This window comes from Phascolarctos cinereus, unplaced genomic scaffold, assembly GCF_003287225.1.
Source record: "Phascolarctos cinereus isolate Bilbo 61053 unplaced genomic scaffold, phaCin_HiC Scaffold_9;HRSCAF=440, whole genome shotgun sequence".
Taxonomy (NCBI): domain Eukaryota; kingdom Metazoa; phylum Chordata; class Mammalia; order Diprotodontia; family Phascolarctidae; genus Phascolarctos; species Phascolarctos cinereus.
This window is the reverse complement of record NW_027556402.1, coordinates 113,671,826-113,696,278: the sequence shown is the minus strand read 5'-3', so window position 1 is coordinate 113,696,278 and position 24,453 is coordinate 113,671,826. Positions and strand designations below refer to the sequence as shown.

The window sequence follows — 24,453 nt, the reverse complement described above, 5'->3', positions numbered from 1 at the left end:
TCCCTTTAATCCTTAGTTTTCATCTCTACATCTAATGATTATGTTTAACAAAGAATAAAGTTGAGATGAGTTTCATTTTTTTCTTTATTATCTGTGGAGCTTATAACTTATTGGCTTAGTTACATTTCATTTGTAAGATACCAAAGAGGAAACCAGGGTTCTAGATAGTCAGGTATGTACTGGTGAGTAGTACTATTTATGGTTTTAGATGTTTTGTGCTTAATCGTGGATATTTTCAGGGCCTGGGAAAGACACTTCAAACAATTTCTCTTCTTGGATATATGAAACACTATAGAAATATTCCTGGTCCTCATATGGTATTGGTTCCAAAGTCTACTTTACATAACTGGATGAATGAATTCAAGAGATGGGTACCAACGCTTAGATCAGTTTGTTTGATAGGTGATAAAGAACAAAGAGTAAGTATCGAGCATTGTATTTAATTTTTGTTATCAGACAACTGTATAATTCTATTTCTAGCAAGAGAAAAAAATTCAAACTTTTAATCTAAGAGCATTAGTGGGCCTAAAAGCGATAATCCAACTCTGGAAAAGGTGGTGTTGGAGATTGTAGAGCAGTAGTCTTGGGTAATAACTGCATGGGGACAGCATTAGCCTGGTTCCAGAATTGAGCATGCATAGTCACTAGAAACTTCTGTGACACAATGTAGTCTTTTCTTCCCCGTATGTTTACAAGAAGAAGTTTCAGATGATCAAGATTTATTGCATGATGTCTATATTCTTCACAGAATCAAAATCTTTACTGTGACTGCTGAAGTTATTTCCTCCTAAATAGGCCTTTGTCTTCTGAAAAATGAAAGACTGATGTAGATCTGTTTTAGACCTGGTAGCTCAGGATATGGTCTAGTAGTGGATAGGCTGCTGGAGTCGGGAAGATCTGGGCTCAGTTTTGTTTCGGGCACTGAGATGTTTGACCCTGAGAAAGTCACAACTGCAGCAGTGTGCCATAGTGTTTAGAGTGCTGACACAGTCAGGAAGATCTGGATTTGAATGCTGCCTCAGATGTTTAATAGATGTAAGACTCTTGGCAGGTCATGTGATCTCTGTCTAATTCTACTTTCCTCATCTATAAAGGGAGAGAACTGTACTTAATGTACTTTAGCTCCTTTCCAAGTTCCAAATCTATGATCTCATCCATCGTCCTATGGTTTCCTTTCTGTGCATTTCATTTAAAATTTATACAGTTCATGTTTAACTTAGAACTTTTTTATTGGAAAGTCTATATGTACATTATCCTCTCCTGATGAGTAAATAACATTATAATATTTTAACTTCTTATTCCAAAAGTTTTTTCTCTTGCATATATAATGTCAATTTAATTTTTCTTTTTCTCTCTCCTTTATTTATTGCTGTGATTTGGAGAAGAAAATAAAGAGAAAGTTTTGTGCTGAATTGCACCTGTCCTATTTTTTTTTTCTTTGAAAACATAACTTCATTTCTAGCAGGGGCTTCTGTTGAGTGAAATGTGCCAGACCAGAGCATACAGAGGGTGAAGAAAAGAGCAGCGTTTTGTCACTTACAGGGAGGAGTAGAAAGTAACACTCATTTATCCATCCCACCTTCTTCCTTATATGAGACTCTTCTTTTTTTCCTGAATAAAGGACATGGGGTTTATGTTTTCAATATTGTATAGTAAGGCTTAGAAGTTGTTTTTTCTTTAGATTACAGGTGCCTTAATTCTAAAGATAAAATTTGAAAGAAAAAGAAATATTAATTATGAAATTACAATTTGCAAATTCAGTTTTCCTATCTTTTTCTCAAGTACATGACATCCCTCACAGCCTTGCTTAGAGATTGCTGTAGTACTTTTTAGGAATAGGAAGTTTTTCTGTAGGGGGTGGAGCCTTAGATATGGTTCTTTAGTAAATTGAATGAGAATCTCAAAAGATTAGTAAAGATACTTAAAGTAACAGAGGCATAGGACCTAAATAATTCTCTTCTGTTATCCAAGCAATACCCAAACTTCGTTTTAGAAATGAAAATAATGGAGAAAATGTGGCTGTAAATATAGTGTTTAACTTTCATCTCTCTTGTTGCATAGGCTGCCTTTGTCAGAGATGTGTTATTACCAGGAGAATGGGATGTATGTGTAACGTCTTATGAGATGCTCATTAAAGAGAAGTCTGTTTTCAAAAAGTTTAATTGGAGGTACTTAGTCATTGATGAAGCTCACAGAATCAAAAACGAAAAATCCAAGGTAATTTAGTCTTTAGAAAATCATTTGTTTTAATAAAGGAGTTTGTGTGTACAAAATAATATTTTTTTTTCTTTTCTAGTTGTCAGAAATAGTAAGAGAATTCAAGACTACAAATCGACTACTGCTAACAGGAACACCTCTTCAGAATAACTTGCATGAACTCTGGGCGCTTCTCAACTTTTTGTTGCCGGATGTTTTCAACTCAGCTGATGTAAATATTTCTAGTAATTAACATTTGGGATGAGAGGCAGCATTGTATAGTGGTTAGAGGACGAGCCTTGTGTCAGGAAGATCTGGGTTCAAGTCCTTCCTCTGACACATACTGTGAGATCATGAGCAAATCACTTTTGGTAATTCTCTTAAGATTAAAAGATATAGGAGTTGCTTCTTTGCAGAGAGTTTCCACAGTGGGAATTCCCTCCTCACACCAATACACACATAAGTCCAGACTGGACCACAAACATTTTGGTATCTCTAGAGTCAGAAGGTACTTCGGTGTCCTTTAATCCAAACCATGCCTGGCCCCTTCATAGCATATAGATGTGTTAACCCTTCAGTTAAAAGGAAACGTTACGTCATGTATAGTCCATTCCACGTCTGGATGGCTGCTATGAGTAGGAAGTTTTTCCTTGCACGAAGCCTAAATCTGCTTGCTTTGCAACTTGTGAGCATTGTTCTTTGAGGCCAAGCAGACAAGTCTAATTCTTACTCTTCTGCTTGACAGTACTTGAGTTCTTGAAGACAGCTATATCTTCTATTCTAATTTTCAAGCTCAGTAGCCCCAGTTTTTTCAGTAGATTCTCATGTAGGTTGATCTTAAGACCTTTCACAATCTTGTTCACCTTTCTCTGGATACTCTAGAGCTTATAATAGTTTTCCTAAAATATGACACCTAGGACTGACCTGTGAGCGGTTTGGATCCTAGAATTTTGTTAGGAGTCAAAATTCAAACTTCCTGGCCTACAATTTATATGTTCCATTTTCTTCCCTTTTCTGACATTGGGGCATTTGCCTTAGTGAGTGCAGTGGTAATCTACCTTTTCTTTTAGCACCTGAAGATATAGTTCATCTGGGCATAGTGACCTGAACTTGTTGGAGTAGCTGTTACTATCTCCCTACTGATTTAGGTCTCAACTCACCATTAGCTGTTTTTCTTTTGTCATTTCTAGTCTAAAAATCATTCTTTTTGACAGATAATACAAGCAAAATAGGAATTGACTATTTCTGCCTTTAGTATATTTTCATTAATTCCATCTATTTCTGGTACCCACTGAATGTATAAAGAGGCCTAGAGGTAGCCTTTCAGCATTTGAGAGGATCTTTAGGGGAACAAAGGCAAGACTCAATATAGGATAAGAGGGCATGGATGGGCTTTAGTCTTAAGTGAAGGAATACTGATTTCGGTGCACAAATACTTTGAAATACTTTTTATTAATTATTGTTTTAGAGGTTTATCTAATTTTTATTCTTGAAGAATTTTATATTTTTTCTTCTTTGGGTCATCAGAACTTCATTCTTGACTGCTTCCTGTCTGATTAGGTGACTGACTTACTCTCTTTGGGCCTTTGGAAACCTGCTTTTCTAAAACTTAGGGTGTACTGTTTCTATGTTTCTTCTTTCTATCACAGATTATTAGTTGAAAGATGGACTGGGCACTTCTTGCTAAGTACAGAAATTATTAGTTGCTGTGCTTTGGGAAGAAAGAGCTCCAGTAGGTGTTCAGATAAGCAAAATCTTTCATTATTATATTTCTGTTCCAGGAAGTGATCTGTTTGTGAAATGCTTTATCTTTTTTCCCTTTTCTGTCCAGGTGAAATACAGTGTAGTTTGATGAGAATATCATGTAAGTTTCTACTTATATCAATCTTCTCAGATGCTGTCTCCTATATTTCTTCTTATGAATATTGTAAATCCTCATGTGGTATATCTTCTTTCTTAGCGTACAGTTCTCTCTGCCTTTATTTAATCCATACCTTTCCAGAGTTAAATCTAGTCATACTATCAAATTTCAAGTAATACCTCTGTGCCTGTGTTTGCTTCCTTGCTTTAGAATTTCTAATTTACATGTAAACCTTGTTTATTGTTCATACTTTGTATTTGTTTATAAATATCTGAGGTTATTTATAGTTTTGTCTCCTTGAATTTCTGGGCAGCTGTGCTGCTATTCTCCTTGCATTGTAGCTTCTTTCTGTTGGCAGTTGTCTTGTTTTCCTTTTCAGTTTAATGCCTTTTTGATTCTATTTGTAAAAAGGTAGATACATTCTTTCCAGCAGTTGTTAGGTATATTGCAGTCTTTCCAAGGGTCTATCATGTCTGTATTTTAACCTGTAAACAATTAATCCAAAAACCATTCTAACATACCACTTTCTTAACTGGTTGTCTGCTTTCCATAGTTGTCTTTTAGATAGCCTTTGACTTTCATTTACAGTGAGGATGGAAAATAACAACTGTTCCCCTTAAAGTCTTCAGGCACTTGCCCCAGGACATCGTAATTTGCTCAGTCTTTTCTTAGAGCCCTTTTGGCTTTATCATTTGGCTCTAATGCGAGGCATCAGAAATGAGTAGTAGCCCTCTGGTTTGACAGATCTTAGGAAGTTCTCTCTGTGTCATGTCTTAGGTAATTGCCTGAGGAGACAGCAGATATTATTATCAAGTTGGTTTAAAAAACTACCTCAGTACCCTAGTTAGGGGAGTTGCCAAATACCACTGCTCATTTTCCTCTGACAAGTATTGGATGCCATTTTTCTTGATGGCACTTGTTGGATCCACATCATTATTCTTTGGAGGATAAGCTGCTATTTCCTTCTTGGAAAGTTCAACTCTCTCCTCTTCAGGAAGAGCCTCAACATTGGTCTCCTTTGCTCTGATAGAATGTAAGCTCTTTTAGAGAGGGGATTGTTTCATTTTTGTCTTTGTTTCCCCAGTTAATGGTATTGCAATTTTTGCTAGGGCAGCAGTTTGAGACTTTGTTACCATGACCAGGCATGTAATCAGTCTTTTTTTAAAAAAAACTATTATTTTGTGCATGGGTTTATTGCATATTCTAAGTTTCTTTTTCTTTTTTCCCATGAATCTCGGATTACTAATTTTATTGTGGTTTGGCTTAGTGATGAACTTTAAAAGAATATAGTAGCTGGATGTGAAATAATATTTTCTTAGTAACTATGATGTTTAGTTTTTTACTTGGATTTTGTTTTTTATTATGTTTTTCCTTTGCACATTGAAGTTTTTGTCAGGAGTTTACATAGCGTTTAATGAGACATTTATTTTGTTGCTATATTCAGGGCTTTTGCTTAGATCTTTGCTTTAAAACATATATTACTTGAAAAGTTCTTTTTATTGTTCAAATCCAGCAGAAGTACTGATCTTAAAAACCGTGCTTATGATGTGAGATAAAAATTGGTAGTCTTAATTTCACTTTTAATGACTTGGTTTAAATCTGACTAGCAGTCTTCTGCCTAAGGTAGACTAGGTTGGTTTTAAGAATGAGATAGAGAGGGACATCTAGGTGGCACAGTGGATAGAGTACCGGCCCTGTCAGGAGTCAGGAGGACCTGAATTCAAATCCTGCTACAGATACATAACACTTACTAGCTATGTGACTCTGGGCAAGTCACTTAACCCCAATGCCTCACCAGAAAAAAATTTAAAAAAAAAAGGGATATGTTTTCCCTTGCCCCCTCTTGTGAAGCTGAGGAAGAAATTAGAGTATTGCTTTTCTAATACTGTTTAGTTTTGATTTACAGTGTTTCTTGAAATATTCATTGGGGAACTTGTCACCAACACATTTGTGACAGAATATTTGATAGGGTAGTAGCGTATCTCCTATTGAACTTACAAATGTTCTTTTAGTATAGGTGTTTTTTAAGAATTAGATATTACTGTATAAAATGAGAGGTTTGGATTAAATGATTTCTGAGTTGCTTTCTAACCCTAACATTCCATGAGTCTAAATTATTGGGCTATCCATTTTGGGGGAGAGGTCAAGAAGCTACTTTTTTTTGGTTTCCTGTTTATGTTGTTTTTCTGACTTTGTTTTGTCAAAATAGGACTTTGATTCGTGGTTTGATACAAATAATTGCCTTGGGGATCAAAAGCTAGTTGAACGACTCCATATGGTAAGTAGAGGATTATTGTTTTATAATAGTTCTGTAAATATTTAACTGAAATAAAAAATGAAACAGAGAAGGCCTGATGTAATGGATGATGTGCTGGGCTTGAAGTCCTAGGTTCAAATTCTACCTCTGATGCTGAGTGATCCTGGGCAGTTTACTTAATGTTTGTGTGCTTTTCAGCACTGTGAAGCTGTTGTAGAGTTCACAATCAAAGCTAATCTAGTCAGCTAGGTTGTATCCTCCCAAAAGGAGTGAATGACAGGCTCATGAGAATGTAATTCCCACTTGCAGGAAAATGCCAAGCTACCATCATCAGTGTGTGCGCTCTCATCACGACAAACACTAATGAGGTCAAAGAAAAATTTTATGAAAACCTGGAGATCCTCATTGTCAGTGTGTCAAAAGAGGACAAGCTGGTAATTCTGGTTTGCTTTAATGCCAGAGTAGGCATAGACTGTCAGATGTGGCAGGGAGTCCTTGGGAGGAATGGAGTTGGAAACAGCAACAGTAGCAGTCACTTAACTATGGAATACTTGTGCAACTCATGACCTCATCACCTACACTGTCTTCCGTTTACCTAAATGTAATAAAACTTTGTGGGTACACCCTTGTAGCAAATGCTGGCATTTAGTAGTCTATATCATTGTAAGGAGAACAGACAAACAGGATGTAACAAAGGCAATGTGTGGCACAGAGTGCTGGACTGATCATAGACTTATCCTTTCCAAGCTAAATATTCACATTCAACAAAAGCAGCGGCCTCATGCTAAGACAACTAACAGAAGACTTAATTGTCAACAGAATAGAGTACTTCTCCTTGCATGAACCAACTCACCAAGTTAGGAGAGAAAGCTGGGCCAACATGTGGTTGGCAAGAATAGAGTGAAAAAGGAGTGGGCAGCTTTCAGAGATTTGGTGTCTAGCACTGCATTTGCTTATCTGGGTCAGAACACATTCAAGATTGGTTTGTGAAAATGATAGGGAAGTTCAGAAACTGCTAAATGGAAAAACTAGAACTCCACAGTGTTTACCAGCAGGATAGTTTGGCTACCTCTAAGAAGGCAGTGTTTAATTACATCAAAAGTAAAGTGCAAGTGAAGTTGCAAGTGAACCCTGAGAGATGCAGGGTTCTTGCATCAATAAGAAGGCAGATGAAATTCGACTTTACTCTCATAGTAACAATCCAAAATGCTTTTATAATGCCCAGAAGGCTATTTATGGGCCAGACACCTATGGTATATCTCAGTTACTCAGCACTGATGGAGCCACACTGATTAGTGATAAGGACATAATCCCGGAGAAATGGACTGAATGCTTTCATGGTGTTCTCAACAGATCTTCATCAACCAATGCTGAAGTCATTGACTGTATACCTCAGGTTTTAAGTCAGTCTGTCGGTAGATGAACTTCCAACTGAAGAAGAGGTTTTAGAATATATTAGGCTCCTCTTATGTGGCAAAGCACCTGGTGCTGGTTCTATTCCAGCTGTGATTTAGAAGGCAGGAGGTCCATTGCTCGTACAAAAGTTGAATGAAATCTTCCTGGTTATATGGCAAGAAGAGATTTTCCCTCAGGAGTTCAAGAATGTCTCCATTGTCCATCTCTATAAAAGAAAAGGAAATAGGTTGTCCTGTGACAATCATTTGGGGGGGGGGGGCGTGTTTTTTCTGTCTGTCTCTCTCTGTCATTGTGATCATGGCAAAATTTGGTTACCTGGAGAAGTTCATCAGTATTTTTCATCAGTTTCTTTCTTTTTTTGTTTTATCTTTATTATAGCTACTTTTCTATATAAGAATGGCTAATTTTCTTTATATACTTTTTTTTGCTATAAAATAAAAGGTTATGTTCTAGTGTTGGGAAGGTCATGGTTTCTTCCTTTTCTTTTTTTAAAATTTATTTCTTTTTAGTTTTCAACATTCACTTCCGTAAAATTTTGAATTCCAAAATTTCTCCCCATTTCTCCCCTCCTCCCACCCTAAGATGGCATGCAGTTTGATATAGGCTCTACATATACATTCATATTAAACCTATTTTCACTTTAGTCGTGTTGTAAAGAAGAATTAGAGCCAATGGGAGAAACCATGAGAAAGAAGAAACAAACCAAAAAAAAGAAAAAAAAGAGCACAAATAATATGCTTTGATCTATATTCAGACTCCATTGTTGTTTTTTTTTTCTGGATATGGGCAGCATTTTACATCATGAGTCTTTTGGTGTTGTCTTAGATCCTTGCATTGCTGAAAAGAGATGATTCTATCAAAGTTAGTCATTGCACAATGCGACTGTTAACTGTGTTCAGTGTTCTCCTGGTTCATCTTTCCAGGTTTTTCTGAAATCTGTCTGCTCATTATGTCTTATAGCACAATAATATTCCTTTGCATTCATATACCACAACTTGTTCAGCCATTCCCCAGCTGATGGGCTCAGTTTCCAATTCTTAGCCACCACAGAAAGAGCTGCTATAAATATTTTTGTACATATAGGTCCTTTTTCTGTTTTGATGATCTCTTTGGGATACAGACCTAGAAGTGCTATTGCTGGGATATGCACATTTTTATAGTTCTTTGGGCACAGTTCCAAATTGCTTTCCAGAATGGTTGGATCAGTTGACAACTCCACCAACAATGTATTGATATTCCAATTTCCCACATCTTCCCTAGCATTTATCATTTTCCTGTTTTGTCATGTTGGTGAATCTGATAAGTGTGATGTGGTACCTTGGAGTTGTTTTGATTTGCATTTCTCTAATCAATAGTAATTTAGAGCATATTTTCATATGACTATAGATAGCTTTAATTTCTTCATCTGAAAACTGCCTGTTCATATCCTTTGACCATTTATCAATTGGGGGTTGTACATCAGTTTCTTCACAGTATGCTTTCCTGGGTTCTGGTTAATGAGCTCTCAAGCTTTTCAGTCATCATTGGAGTGAAGCAGGGCTGTGTTTGCTTCCATGCTTTTTAGCATTTTTTTTTTTAGTGATATCATATGCCTTCAATGAGAATGAAAATAGCATCAAGGCCAGCTTTCCCACTGATGCTAAATTATTTAACTTGAAAAGGCTACCAGCCAAGACTAAAATGGAGGGAGAGTTGGTATGTGACTTTTGTTGCCAGATGATTGTGTACTTTGTATATTCTGAAGCTCAGATGCAAGAGAGTATGAATAGATTCTCTGCCACTTTTGTGATAATTTTTGCCTAATGATTAACACCAAGAAAACAGATTTTCCACCAGCTAGTACCACACCATCCATATGTGGAGCCATGGGTTACAGAGATTTTGAATGCCGTGGATAAATTCACTTACGTTGGCAGTATACTTTCCAGGGATATATGCATAGATGAGATTGATGCATGCATTGCCAGAGTGGGAGGCTCTGAAGTAAAGAGTGAGAGAAGATTTATAGAATCATTGTGATGACCTTATTGTATGCATATGAAACCTGGATAGTTTAACACCACCATGCCAGGAAACTGAAATGCTTCCGTTTGAATTGTCTTAGGAAGATTCTGAAGATCACCTGACAAAATAAGGTACTGGACACAGTTCCTTTCCTGGGCTGAACCGCCAAGCATTCAAACTCTGCGTCGGAGAGCGCAACTCTGATGGGTGGCCACATTGTTTGAATGCCAAGTGTATGTTTGCTTAAAAGACTGTTTTATGGAGACCTCACACAAGGCAAACGTTCTTAGGGAGGTCAGCAGAAGCAATACAAGGGCACTCTCAAAGTCTCTCTGAAGAACTTTGGAATTGATTGTGTGACATGGGAGATATTGGCACGGGACTGCCCAGCATGGCATAGCTGCATCAAAGAAGGCACCGTACTCTGTGAGCGAAGCAGAATTGTGAGCAGCCACTCAAAAGAAACTGAGGTGTACAAATTTAGAGACATCTCACCTCCAAATGTTCATGTTGGACTTGTTATACCCAACCTGTGGTAGAGCTTTCTGAGCTTGTTTGGTCTGATCAGTCACAGTCAGACACATTGTACCTTGACCTCAACATTGGTCTTCAGACATGAAGGACAGCAACCGATTAACATCAAGCAATTCCCTAAGGCTTAGGAAAGCCATAGTTTAGTTCTGGGTATCACTCCCATGTTGATAAACTCCCAGGTCTTTTGTATATTTGCATGCGGAGAATGAAAAGAAGTATATGGTAGCTGGTGTGTTGATTTAGAAATCAGGAAGAGACTAAGTGCTTCTTTTTAATCTTAAAACTTCAAGGTAATTGTGTATCCTATAGTTTCTTTATCTTGAGAAAGGAAAGGGAACAGTACTATGAGGTAGTCTTCCTAAAAGACTTGACCATAAGCTAGATGTGACTGATCATCAAGAGTGTTTATTGTGGCATGGCTACCAGAAAAGCTGATGTGATGTTAGATGGCATTAGGAGCACTAACCAATGTGACCTTTTGGCAGCAGGTTTGTTTGACTTTATACTGGTCAAGCCATGCTTGAAGTTTTGGGTACGGTTCTGAACGTCACACTAGGAAGACATCTAGGAGCTAGCTCTATGGTGTGTTTAAAGGACTGGGAATCAGTATGGAGAAGTCTGCTTCACTCTCTGAGGCCTGCGGTATGAGGCGTCTTAGAATTCATGATTACCTTAAAAGCCTAGTTCCACCTCCTCTGACATAAATTGTTTGTGGATTCCCTCAGTGCTTGTTTTTCCCTCTTATGAAATTATCTGGTATTTGCTTTGTGTATGGTTGTGTGTTCACTTAAAGTGTTGAGGTTGTTTCCACAGAGAACATATAAATTTCTTGAGGGCAGCAGAAATGATTTTGTTTTTTTCTGTGTCCCCAGAGCCTAGCTCAGTGTCTGGCGCATTGGAGGGGCTAGAGACATGTTTGTTGAATTGATGATTGCGGGCATTTGAAGTTACTGTGGAAGTTGGGTGAAAGAGTTACCAATGTATAACCTGGAGAAAAAAGCACTTGTGGGGGAGATGTACTTTTTGGGGAATATTTGAAATTCTGTCATGTGAAAGAGGAATTAGTTTATTAGAAAATTAGGAGGTTAGAAAATAAATTAGGAAAAATAAAAGGGTTAGAAGAGTGAATGGGTTACCTTAATGAAGTAGTGGTTTACAAATGAAATTTTTGAAACATGATTTCTAAGTTAGTCTACTTATTCTGTGGGTAGCTAGGTGGTACAGGGATAGAGCTCCGGGCCTGAGTTCAAATCCGGCCTCAGACACTTACTAGCTATGTGACCCTGGGTTAGTCACTTAAACCCTGTTTGCTTCAGTTTCCTTATCTGTCAAATGAGCTGGAGAAGGAAATGGCAAAACACTTCAGAATCTCTGCCAAGAAAACCCCAGATGGGGTCATGGAGAGTCGGATGCAACTGAAAATATTGAGTAACAGTTTATCCTGTATAGTTGGTTGTGTGTATAAAAACATTTTAAATGAAACTTGTTAAGAGATTTTTGTGTAGTACCTTTCACAGAGTGGGTGCTACTTTTCATTACTAAAATTTGTGTCAGATTATTCTAAAATCATTTCTCCTCACCTTTTTTCTTTGTTGTTTCATTAGGGTTCTTAGGAGAATTTTACCAAATACTTCCTCATATTTAGATGATATTCATCACTTCACGTAAGACAAAAAATGACTAAAGCCTAAATAGAAACCCCCCTCCCCAATGATTTTTTTCCAGTTCAAAATTAATGTCTCGAATAGGCTTGTATTTGGACAAACAAATTGTCAGGAAGACATTTTATTATTAATTTTTTTTTCTCTAGGTTTTGCGCCCATTCCTCCTTCGTCGAATTAAGGCTGATGTTGAGAAAAGTTTACCTCCTAAAAAAGAAGTTAAAATTTATGTAGGTCTCAGCAAAATGCAAAGGGAATGGTAAGTGATTTGAGATAATGTTGTTATTACATAAGGTCCTTCACAGATTTCTATTTGTGTTTTTCTTCCTAAGTAGTGTTGTGTTGGTTTATTGTAGCAGGTACTGTGTATATTTTTAGAAAAGGAGGAGCCTAATCTGTTTGCAAAGCAGTCATTCTATTAGTGTTATTAAATAGAAAACGGATATAACTGTCACCTAAATACAATTTCTGTTATGTCTTATTCATTTGATGACCATGTATCTATATATACCTAAATGTTTTTGCAGTAATCTTTGAAAGGTCACATATGAGAGATTCATTTGATTAACAGATAAAGCAAGTTTTAGATTAGTAAATTTAAATGAAAAAATTACTTTTAATTATCTTTTCCACATTACTTTCATTACTGTTGTATAGATCTTCTTACCCTGTATACTCAGAGAGCTGTCTCTTGTAATAATAATGGGGGGGGGGAGAAAGCATTTCAGCAAAAACCTAATCAATCAGCTGGGTTTAACAGTTAATTATGGTGAATTCCATACTCAAAATATTTCTTTTTGCCATCACATGGGAGGATGGAATGTGTATTTTCTAATTTCCTAGGGCATGAACTTGGTCATAATTTCACAGCATTTAGCATCATATGGTTTTTTTGAGTTGTTTTCATTTACATTGTGGTCATTATGTTATCTTTTCTTGATTCTACTTAAACTTTGCATTAGTATGTATTTCTAACTGTGATTTTCCTAATTCTTAATATTTGTGTTGGATTAATTTCCAAAAACAAAAACTGCTTGCTTTGTTAATTTTTTTATGTTTCTATAATGTTCCATCTCAACTTATTTTGCCTTTTTTTTCCCCAAAATTATTTAGAAAGTATTTATTGATCATGAGCATTTAATGAGTATCTGTTGTGTGTCAGGCACTTGATGCATAATGTGAAAATTAAGTTTAAATAATATAGTTGGTATATGTTTAAGTTGGTATAAGTTTAAAGAATATAGTTGGTATATGAAGGAACAAGGAGATAAAAATTAGATTGATATTAATGGTTTAGTTAAATTATCATGAAGATGTTTGAGATTCTGGCAGTCAAATGTTCATTGTGCCAGCATATTTTGGTAGAATATAATTTAACTGATTTCATTCCACTGGTAATAAATTACTAAGTTTGGCCCTGACAATGGCTAATAATAATGGCTAGAAATAAAAGATTAATCATGAATAATTGTAATGGAAATAGATGATTAACATTGAAGTATTAGGGAGAACTGAACTTACTGAAAAGTATTTTTTCCTTAGGTATACAAGGATACTAATGAAGGATATAGACATATTGAACTCTGCAGGAAAAATGGACAAAATGAGATTGTTGAATATCCTAATGCAATTGAGGAAATGTTGCAATCATCCATATCTCTTTGATGGAGCTGAACCTGGACCACCTTACACAACAGATATGCATCTGGTTACCAATAGTGGCAAAATGGTTGTACTAGACAAACTTCTCCCTAAGTTAAAAGAGCAAGGTATAAACACTGTGGACAATTGTTTTAAAGTTCAAAAGTTAAAATAAAAACTGTGTGAAGTTTTCTGAATAGTATAATAGTAGATAGATATTTGAACTGGTATCTCCATTTAAGTGAGTCTTTTGGTCATCTGTATAGTTATCATATCACTCAGTTACCTAGTACACTTTATAGAATTATGGTAAATTATTAAATGTATATGTTCTGAAAGTACTTCTTTGAAGGTGTGTAGCATTTAGTGAATGATTATTACTGGGAAAATTGGAGTGAGGTCGGAGTTTCTCCAATGCTAGTCCTATGATTTTTGTCCTCCCAGGCTCTTTTTTTGATGGCAAATGAAACTTCATAATGACTTTATAAGATTCATTTTGTAGAGACATCTCTGGATAGGTTTTCTTTTTGGCTTCTGTTCAGCTTTCATTTTTCTTTGGCAAGTGTCTTTAGAAGTATTTCACATCACATGTTACCTCTATATTGTACCGTCTGTAATGCTTGGAAGTTGGTATGCATATGACTCCATTTAAATCTTGGAAGAAAATGTTATAAGTATGTAGGGATCTGTTTTCTTTTTATGATAATCAGCTTTTCAGTCTCTTTGTCCTTACCTTTGGGACTGACTCCAGTCATTCACACATACAACTTGAGATTGCTTTTCCCTGCTACCTGTACTGCTTGAATGTGGATGAGCTGTCCATATGTGAGAAACACTGGAATAGGGTATTTCCTATATTGTATAGTTGGGTCAGCCATTAACCTTGGGAAGAAGTATATGGCCTTTTTGATATTTGGCATTAAATAGGTGAGTGTGAGATAGGCTGAATACAAGTTTGGATGTGAAATACTTGCTGGACTCATGAATCAACCCAACGAAACATTGAGGGCACCTGAGCTTTTATGTGTTGAGTAAAAGCTATTCAATGGATGAGAAAAGGTCTCACATGTCTAGCAAGAGACATTCAAGTTGTATGGATTTAAAAAAAACAACATTCTTTTTTTGGGTGGGGAGGAGGGGGGATCCAGACCTGTAATTTACTCCCTTTAGTATTGGAGATCAGCAAAAGCTCTCTAACATAAAATTTTAGAGTTGCCTGGTGCACTTAGCAGTTAAGTGACTTGCCAGAGTCACACAGATAGTGTGTGTCAGAGGCAGGGTTTACTAATTTGTAATATGAATTCATAGTTAAGGATGTAATGGATTTTATGCATTTGTTTAGTTGCTACATGGTTATTATTAGTCTTATATTTTGAATAGTATGTTATATATTGTATATTACTGCATATATTATATTTGAACATTTTGCCGCTTTTAAGAGGTCTTGATTGAAATATTGTAATCCTCAACAGATTCGAGAGTACTAATCTTCAGTCAAATGACAAGAGTATTAGACATTTTGGAAGATTACTGCATGTGGAGAAATTATGAATACTGCAGATTGGATCAAACCCCTCATGATGAGAGACAAGTGAGTTAAATTTGATGGGGAAAAGGACGGAGAGTATATTACATGCCACAATTATTATTTGACATTTATTCTATTTTACACAGGATTCCATCAATGCATACAATGAACCAAACAGCTCCAAGTTTGTTTTTATGTTAAGTACACGTGCTGGTGGTCTTGGAATAAATCTTGCTACTGCTGATGTCGTGATCTTATATGATTCAGACTGGAATCCACAAGTTGATCTTCAGGCTATGGTAAAGACTCAAGCATATCCACTTCCCCAAAACTAAGTGTGAAAATACTCTTCACAATATTATATACTTACAAGTGCTTAAATTCTGTTTTGGTTGGGAAGTGCCTGGTTATAATGGAGACACTTATTTGATAGGTCTCCCTGGCATCATTTAAATTTGTGAATAAAAGTATTGGGAGCTTGTGTGTTTCTGGTTACCTTTGAATTTTTAACTTCTCTTTAGTAGTAGAGATAATTTAGTATTTGTTAAATAGGGGTAACATGGGATGGAGCTTATATTTAAAGCAGTTTTTTGTTAGAGTTTTAAAAAATAAGGGAGTCTGATTCTTAATTGATCTGTAATAAAATTATTGTAAATAATTTTGGGGAGTCAGAATTTTTATAGTATGTTATCTCAAGATTTATTCTTTCCAGTGAAGACTCTTGGAACATTTATTTTAAGGAATCAGCTAGTAATGAGCTAGCTTTTTCTTTTTTTCTTTTTTTTTTTGAGAGAAAGAAATATGAAAATATCCTTTACAGATTTTATAAAGGAAATTTTTATCACATAAGAAGAGGCTTATAACTACTCATTTAAACATTAACTACATATATCACGGTATGCTGTATGACATGTATATTCATTTATTTGTTTAGGATCGAGCACATAGAATTGGACAAACCAAGACTGTTCGAGTATTCAGGTTTATCACCGACAATACCGTGGAGGAAAGAATAGTGGAACGTGCAGAGATGAAACTCAGGTTGGATTCAATAGTCATTCAGCAAGGTGTGTATTATAAAATTAATTCTAGGACTGCTTATTTGATGGTTTAGCAAGAAAGAAAGATATGTGTTTTCCTGAATTTATTAGGATTGTTTCATTTTAACCATTCATTTAACTTGTTAAGCTACCTTGCCATTATTAGTTAATGTTTTAAGTATTCCCTGTCTGCTGATTATTAGAGACAGATAATAACAAAACAAACTAGGATGTGGTCTGTGCTCTCATGGAACGTAAGCATACAGTGGGGGAGATGGAAGTACATGTTGTGTTGATATCTTTCCTGTCCCAACTCCTTTTGTCTTTATCTCTGTGTCTTACAACATCAGCTCCCAGCACATGATGCTGTGCTGTGATGCTGTCCTGCACGTCCAGTTAGAGTGAAAGCTCCATACAGACAGAGCCAGACCTTGAAGTCCAGTGCTAGGCTTCAGGACATTCAATAAGACAGTGAATGCAAAATGAAGGAGTTTATAAGTGCTGAGGTGATGGAGAGGGGAGTGGGGTCAGTCAAGCACTAATTAATTACCTGCTGTGTGCTAGGTACTGGAGATACAAATAAAAAAGGCAAGTTGCTGCTTTCCAGGAGCTTACATTCTGGTGGGCTGATAGATGTTCATAGATAAATATGGAATGGATAAAACCTACACTGGTGGTGGACTTAGGGGCCGTGATACCAACTGGTGCAGAAGAGCATGTCCAAGGACAGGATGAAAAAGTGTTTTGTATGAGGAGTAGAGTGGAGGCCAATTTGGTTAGCTCATAGAGTAAGAAGGGGAAGTGAGGTTGGAAAGGTTAAGTTGGGACCAGATTTTATGGAGCTTAAATAAAAGCTAAATGGGCAGGTTTTTATTTTATCCTAGAAGCATTAGGAAGCTTGGTTGAATCAGGCAGTGATATGGTCTTTGGCATCATTGTGTTCAATGGACTGGAGCAGTGACAATTTGGAGACTCTTGGAGGAGTCTAGATAAGAGGTGGCGGGGGCTGGCACTAAGGTGGTGGCTATGAGTGGAGAGAAGGAGGTCAGATTTGACAGGTGAATGTAGAAATAAGATTTGGTAACCAATTGTATGTTTGTAGTGAGGGAGAGTAAGGATTCAAGTATAATGAATTTGGGGATTGGATGAATGATGATTCTTTTGACAGAAATGGGGAAGTATAGAAGAGGGGAGCATTTGGACTACAAAGATAAAGAGTTTAGTTTTGAACATGTTGAGGTGGAAATGTCTCTTAGACTCTATTTTGAAATGTCTAATAGGCAGTTGGTAATAGGAGATTAAAGCTCAGGGAGAAGACAGTGGGACTGGATCCTAATGCAGGAGATGGTGAGGAGGTGGAATTGACAAGAATTTGCATCAGATTGAATATGTGGATGGGGCCTAGTCAGAGTGAGGGATTTGGGATAAATCCCAGATTGTAAATGGGTAACTTGAATGATGCCCTTGATTAAAATCTGAAATTAGGAGGAAGAGTGGGCTCTTAGGAGAAAAGATAATGGAGTTCTGTTTTAGACATGTTGATAGTATAGGCATGGATGTGTTGAGAGGAATGGGAAAGTTTTCCTCAAAGTTTCCGAAGTGGTTATATGCAAGCTTTTTTCTTGTAGAAGACATACTTTGTGAATGAATTGTGCTCAGTGGGTGGACAGAGCTAATAAAAATGTGGTGGGCTGTCAGATCCTGTTGTTGAGGGGTTTCTTGAGGCAGGGAAGATGTTGGGGCATTTGCACATGCCTTGAAAAAAAGCATGTATGCCATATGACTCTTTAAAAAAACCCTTTTGGAATTAAGGACTGTGTTTGTACATATGTGTGTGGAGTGGGGAAAGGTAATAAGGGAGTTTGGGGGCTCCATGAGGCAAGAAGTTTTGTGGGGTAGGGTTGAGGTAGATTTCTTTTCCTTTATTATTACCTAGAATGAAGTCTGACCTTGGCTTCCTCTGCTATAGGTAGAGGAGAGGTAAGACCTCCCATTCCTGAGGTCAGAGAAAGACTTAGCTTAGAGTCCCTTTTAACTAAGCATCCTCAGAGGCTCTGGATTGAAATCCTAGCTCTGACACTTAGTAGATCTGTGACATTGGTCAAGGCACTTAATATTTCAGGTGTCAGATTCTTCTTTTAGGACAGGGGTTCTCAATCTTTAGCAGTCTGGTGAAGCCTATATATCCTTAGAATGTTTTTTAGGTTCATAAAATAAAATGCATAGGATTGCAAAGGAAATGATGAGATACAAAATATCAAAATATTAAAAACCGTTTCACTGCCTTAAGAACCTCTGATCTAGAAAATGAGAGGGTTAGACTAGGTGACTTTTTAAGTACTGAGTTGAAGAAAAGTGGGGAATTAGATTCAGTAGGGCCAAGATTATTAAAGAACAGACTTTAGACTATATGTGGTAGACAACTGGCAATTATTGTAGATTCTTGGGCAAGGGAATGGCACAATGAACCTGCTGTTTTAAGAGGAATGGCATGGTTGCAGGAAATTGGAGCAAGGAAGGAGGAATGGTGAAACTGATTGTTTTTGGTGCCTTTTGAACCTGTACTTCACATTGAGTTTTTGGTTTGAAATACTCATTTAATCAGTCAAATATTAAGCCACCTATTTTTGTTAAAGGCAGTATGCCAGGTATTCTGTGAGATAAAAGGAAGTGCAAGATAGCAACCCAGAGGAGAGCTTTCAAATCTGATTGGGTGATAAGGCATCAATAATTGGAGTGTTTAATTGTATTGTAAAATGACAGAAGCTTTGTCAAATTAGTGGTATAGACAGTAGGTTCTGTGAATTCAGAGGAAGGAGAGGTCAGTGGACTATGAAAGTTGCTCTCTTAAGGAAAAGATTTGGACTGGACTGGGATGGGTAAGATTAGAGCTTTGTAGGTGAGGTGAGCAAAGACACTTAGAGGGGGGAAGGCAGGTATATAGGAAGCCAGGCCTTTGAATATTAGATTTGCTTATATTTAAAAACATTTTTTAAGGCTTTATTTCCTTTTTATCTTCAAGTCATATTTAAAATAAAGTTTAGATTTGGTTATTTGGAAAATAATTTGATTTGGTACTGAAATGTGTATGACTTTTCAGTCAGAAGGTAGTTAAATATCTTTATAAGATAAGGTGGCCCCTGTGCTTCGTGAAAATAATAGAATGCTAATTTTTGTTTAACTTCTTAGTTTTTTTTCTTTTCTGTTTTCTTAAAACCATACCACATGCTGTTTTCTTTAGGAAGGCTTGTAGATCAAAATCTGAACAAAATTGGGAAAGATGAAATGCTACAGATGATTCGGCATGGTGCAACACATGTATTCGCCTCAAAGGAGAGTGAAATTACTGATGAAGATATTGATGGTATTTTGGAAAGAGGTGCAAAGAAGGTGAGTCATGGGTTGAATAATGTGCTTTCAGTATCAAATGAATGCTAAAAATTTCAGAATGAAATATTTAATACTGGAATATTTGTTGTAAATGTATTTTATAAGTAGACTTTTCATATAAGAGACACTCAGATCTTAAGATTTGATGTTTTCATGTTCTCAATCTGTTGTGAAGTTGGTTTTGTTTCCCCACAGACTGCAGAAATGAATGAAAAGCTCTCCAAGATGGGTGAAAGTTCACTGAGAAATTTCACAATGGATACAGAGTCTAGTGTGTATAACTTTGAAGGTGAAGACTACAGAGAAAAACAAAAGGTAACTTGAATTATATTTAACTAAATGAAGAACATGACTCATTTTATAGACATTTTAGGATGCTTACTGTCACGTGTTGTGTTAATATGTAATCCATAATATGTACTTACATGTATTTTTATTAGAAGTTAAAGATCAGCTTAATAGAATTTGTTATAATTTAGAAAAAGTTATAAAACTTCATGTTTAAAATGTGCCATTAAACTTTTCTTTTCTCTGTTAGATGGCATTCACAGAGTGGATTGAACCTCCCAAGCGAGAAAGAAAAGCCAACTATGCTGTTGATGCGTACTTCAGGGAAGCCCTCCGAGTCAGTGAGCCCAAAGCGCCCAAGGTGAGCCTGCTGAATTGGGACATACCTGAATCCGGACAGAATACTAGTGGAGTACACCAAGGAACTACACTTGGCCATGTGCTGTTGTAACATTTTTAATGAGTGAATTAGATAAAAATGTAGATGAGATGCTTATCAAATTTTCAGATGACACAAAGCTGAGAGGGGTAGCTAACACATGGGATGACAAAAATTAAGATCCAGAAGGATCTTGATAGGTTATCCTAGAGTATTGGGTTGAAACTAATAAGCTAAAATTCAGTATGGATAAAATTATAACATAGATAGCTGTATAGACATAGTCCTTTTAAAAAGGGTCTGATGGTGGGCTACATCAGGAATGGCCTAGCTTCTAGGAAAAGAAAGTGTTCATCTCAATGTACAGTACCCTGGTCAGGCCCCATTTGGAGTATTGTGTTCATTTCTGGCTATCATGGTTTAAAAAGGACTTAGATAGCCTGGTTAGTGCCCAGAGGAGGACAGCTAGCTTGGTGAAGGCCTTTGTGCTCATGACATAAGAGGAACTTGGGCCTGGAAAAACAGAACACACAGGACCTGATGGTTGTGTTCATGTCTCTGAAGTGGTGGTATGTAGAAGAAATGGTGTAGTGGTGGTGATTCCTCTGTATATGAGTTAGACCAGATGGCCGGTGAAGTCCCTTCCAACTCTCACATCTTAGGATCTTTCCATGTATGTGCACATATATGCACATAATTTTAAGTAATTATTTTTATTCTTTTTAATTATACAGCTGACAAATCCAGGTTTCATAGAAGCATATTTCTAGGTTTTTAATTAAAAATCTTATATCTTGCTTTTTATATTGCCTTAATTTCCAGTATATTCTCCCTGCCTCCACCACCGTAACAAAGTGTAAACAAGAAAAAAGTTCAGAAAAACTGATCAAAACTTTAGAAAAACTGATCAGAACTTCAACCATGTATGACAGTACATGGGCTGTCTCCTTTGCAAAGAAGGGAAGAAGACACATTTATCTCTTATTTGGGGCCAAGCTTTGTCAACAGAATTGCTAGTCTTAGTTTCCTTTTTGTTGTTTTCTTTTCATTTACATTGATATTGTGTATACTTTCCTAGTTCTCCTTCCTTCACTTAACATCAGTTCATGTGAGTCTTCCCAAGCTTCTTTCTATTCATATTTGTCTTATGGTGCAGCATGACAGTCTATTAAATTCATTTATTATTATTATTATTTTTAGCTATTTCTCCAGTAAATGAGCATTGACTTTATTTCTAGTTCATTTCTTAAAAAATATACATGGAATAAACCTCAGCCTATCAATATAGAATTTTTTGGGAAGACGATTGGTATTATTTTAGAGAATCTAAAGTCCTCCAGTCCTCTCATTTTACATGTAAAGAAATGGAGGCCCTGGGAGTTGAAGTAACCTACCCAAGGTCATATATCAATCATCAAGTATTTATTAAGCACCTACTATGTGCCAGGTGCTGGGGATGTACATATAATAAATGAAACAGTTTCCCTTTACAAGAAGCTTACATGCTAATGGGGGAGACAAGTACACATAAAAATGTGTGTTTTTGTGTGTGTGTGTGTACACACACACACACACACACACACACACACATAATGACTTTCAGCAATGAATGGGATGTACTAGAGTGATGAGAGACTTGAGTCAGGCAAACCAGTTAGGAGACTCTTAGAATAATCTAAGCAGGAGGTATTTGGACACCAAAGAAGTGGTCTGAACTAAGTGGAGAGAAGGGTTGGAGTGATGAAACTGTGATAGCAGGAGGACAGTAATTCCTCTGACAGGAAGAAGGGGAGGGTTTGAGGAGGAAAGGAGTTTCCAATTCAAGTTGTCTCTGGGATTTTGAGTTTGAAATGTCTAGAAGACAGCTAGTGACATAGGACTAAAATACAGGGGAGACACTGGCTAAATATACATCTGAGTTATTTGCATAGGACCTGATGAAGTCCCAAGAGAGGGTGTAGATGAGGGCTTAGGGGACCTTGGGGAAGACCCACTTTTAGGGAGGCGTGATGGAGACGGTAAGACAGCAAAGAAGACTGAGAAGGAGAGGAGAAGACTGAGAAGGAGAGGTTATACCAGGAGAGAAGAGTGTCAGGAAGACACAGGTAAAAGTTGTGACTCAGCCCCTGCAGGTCTTAACTATGAGGGCATTTCTTTTGTTTTAAACAATGAAGACAATAAATATGAATTTGCCATTCTCCCCAATTCTGTCCCCTAATTTATAGGACATGTCAGATATTTAGGTTAATGACTACTTACTTAATTTTGCTGAAGGGAGGTATTATTTGGAGGGAGAAAGGTGCATGTATTTTTAATCTTAGTCAATTTAAGAGTGAAGTAAGACCATAAAATAGGCTTTGGGAGTAAAATTTTTAAATGGTTCTGATTTTTTTCCCCATCTTAGGCTCCTCGACCTCCAAAACAACCCAATGTTCAGGATTTCCAATTCTTTCCTCCACGTTTATTTGAATTATTGGAAAAAGAAATTTTGTATTACAGAAAAACAATTGGGTATAAGGTAAATAGACATTTACAGTTATTTTTGATTCTGTGTTCTATTTACATTCAGAAAACGTCTTGCAAATAATTACTCATTCAGTGTAAGACATTGTGTAAAGAAAAATACAAATTTTGTAGCTAACTCTTTTTTAGCTTGGTACTTTTTTTTAACTTTTTGTTTAAGTTGGATAGATTTTATATTGAATAAGCAAACTCAGTACAATGTTATCTTCTCAAACTTAAGAAGTTAATTCATCACATGAAAACTAAAATATCACCTGATGGACTAGCAAAACCTGGACCTTTTTTAGGTGCCCCGTAATCCTGACCTACCGAATGCAGCTCAGGCACAAAAAGAAGAACAGCTAAAAATTGATGAAGCAGAACCCCTCAATGACGAAGAGCTGGAAGAAAAAGAGAAGCTTCTGACCCAGGTGGGTGTGTGAGTTGGAGGTCACCTCTGGGTATTACAAGGCATGGATGACAATCTCAAATCATGGTCCACTGGGAGCCTTCTTTGATTGGGCATGGTTTGGGGAGAGGAGAGACAAAAACACAGACAAATGAAATAGTATTTATTGATTTAAAAAAAAACCCAAGTGCTTGCCAGCATATGATAACAAGTACTCAAAGAACTTGGAGGGAGGGGAGGGCACATTATGCTGGGTGACCCAGTAAAGCTCAGGAATATGCAGGATTTGAGTTGATGTTTGGTAGGATTGAGAGAGGTCAAGCACATTCTAGGCAGAGTATGTGAAGATGCTCAGTCTTTAGGAAAGGCCAGTATGGGAATTTGTTTGGTTTGGTTATGTATGTTTGTTACAAGTTTTTTTTGGGGGGGCGGGGAGGGCAAAATGGGAAAGCAAATGAAAAGCTTGTTAATTAAGAACACAAAATAAACCACCGTAAGGAATTGACTTGAAAGCGCATATTATTTTTTATATTATAATGCATGACATTGTCAGTGACATTAAACAAGAATATATCTGTATATGTATATAGCTTTAAATGTGATGTTTTATCTATAAATATAAAAATGAAGGTATTGCAGCACTGTGAAGTGCTATTAAGTTCTGCTCTTTAGCTTACACTAAACAGCCAATGAATGATGCATACTTTGTGCTTTTCCTTACAAATAGTTTGCACAGGTATTTCATGGTCTGCAAATTTATTTTAATACTGCAATTAATATCTTAATTTCAGTAGTGTTAAGTATACGATCATTTGAAAAATGGCTCTTCTGAAACTCGTTGGCTAAAGATAAGAATACACTGACAAAAAGATACTTTCTGCAGTGATTATTCTAATATACTTTGTACTTAAGCAAGTATAACAGAAATTCTTTACCTATAAGATAATATTGTAAATTCCATGTGGAAGTTACATTTAGTTAATATTAAAAATTATGTTTCTTGAATTGAATTTAAGGGGTTTACCAACTGGAACAAGAGAGACTTTAACCAGTTCATCAAAGCTAATGAGAAGTGGGGCCGTGATGATATTGAGAACATAGCTAGAGAAGTAGAAGGGAAAACGCCAGAAGAAGTTATTGAGTATTCAGGTAATTGTGTATAGGTGTTTCAGTTGAATCTGTTGTGATGCTTTCACATTTTCCTGTCCCCACAGTTGGGGCATTTTGTTTATCATCTGAGTGATTGTAGTTATAATTAACATTCAAAAACATAACGGAATAAGGTTTGCTCCTATTTATAGATTACAACATTCAAAGCATTTTTCTCAAAAGCCTGTATGTTCGTTA

The 24,453-nt window shown here is 36.5% G+C and overlaps 1 protein-coding gene across 1 annotated transcript in view; it reads left to right on the top strand.

Annotated features, from left to right (window-relative positions):
- The window catches only part of SMARCA5 (SNF2 related chromatin remodeling ATPase 5), a 47,720-nt gene that overhangs the window by 16,735 nt on the left and 6,532 nt on the right, over positions 1–24,453 (top strand). Inside the window, exons 6-20 of the mRNA XM_020989839.2 lie at positions 240–419; positions 2,062–2,217; positions 2,297–2,428; positions 6,267–6,335; positions 12,079–12,188; positions 13,472–13,698; positions 15,043–15,161; positions 15,245–15,397; positions 16,033–16,165; positions 19,380–19,528; positions 19,724–19,843; positions 20,067–20,177; positions 22,600–22,713; positions 23,006–23,128; positions 24,123–24,255. Of these exons, the coding sequence (XP_020845498.1) occupies positions 240–419; positions 2,062–2,217; positions 2,297–2,428; positions 6,267–6,335; positions 12,079–12,188; positions 13,472–13,698; positions 15,043–15,161; positions 15,245–15,397; positions 16,033–16,165; positions 19,380–19,528; positions 19,724–19,843; positions 20,067–20,177; positions 22,600–22,713; positions 23,006–23,128; positions 24,123–24,255 (2,029 nt within the window). The remainder of the gene's footprint in view (positions 1–239; positions 420–2,061; positions 2,218–2,296; positions 2,429–6,266; positions 6,336–12,078; positions 12,189–13,471; positions 13,699–15,042; positions 15,162–15,244; positions 15,398–16,032; positions 16,166–19,379; positions 19,529–19,723; positions 19,844–20,066; positions 20,178–22,599; positions 22,714–23,005; positions 23,129–24,122; positions 24,256–24,453) is intronic.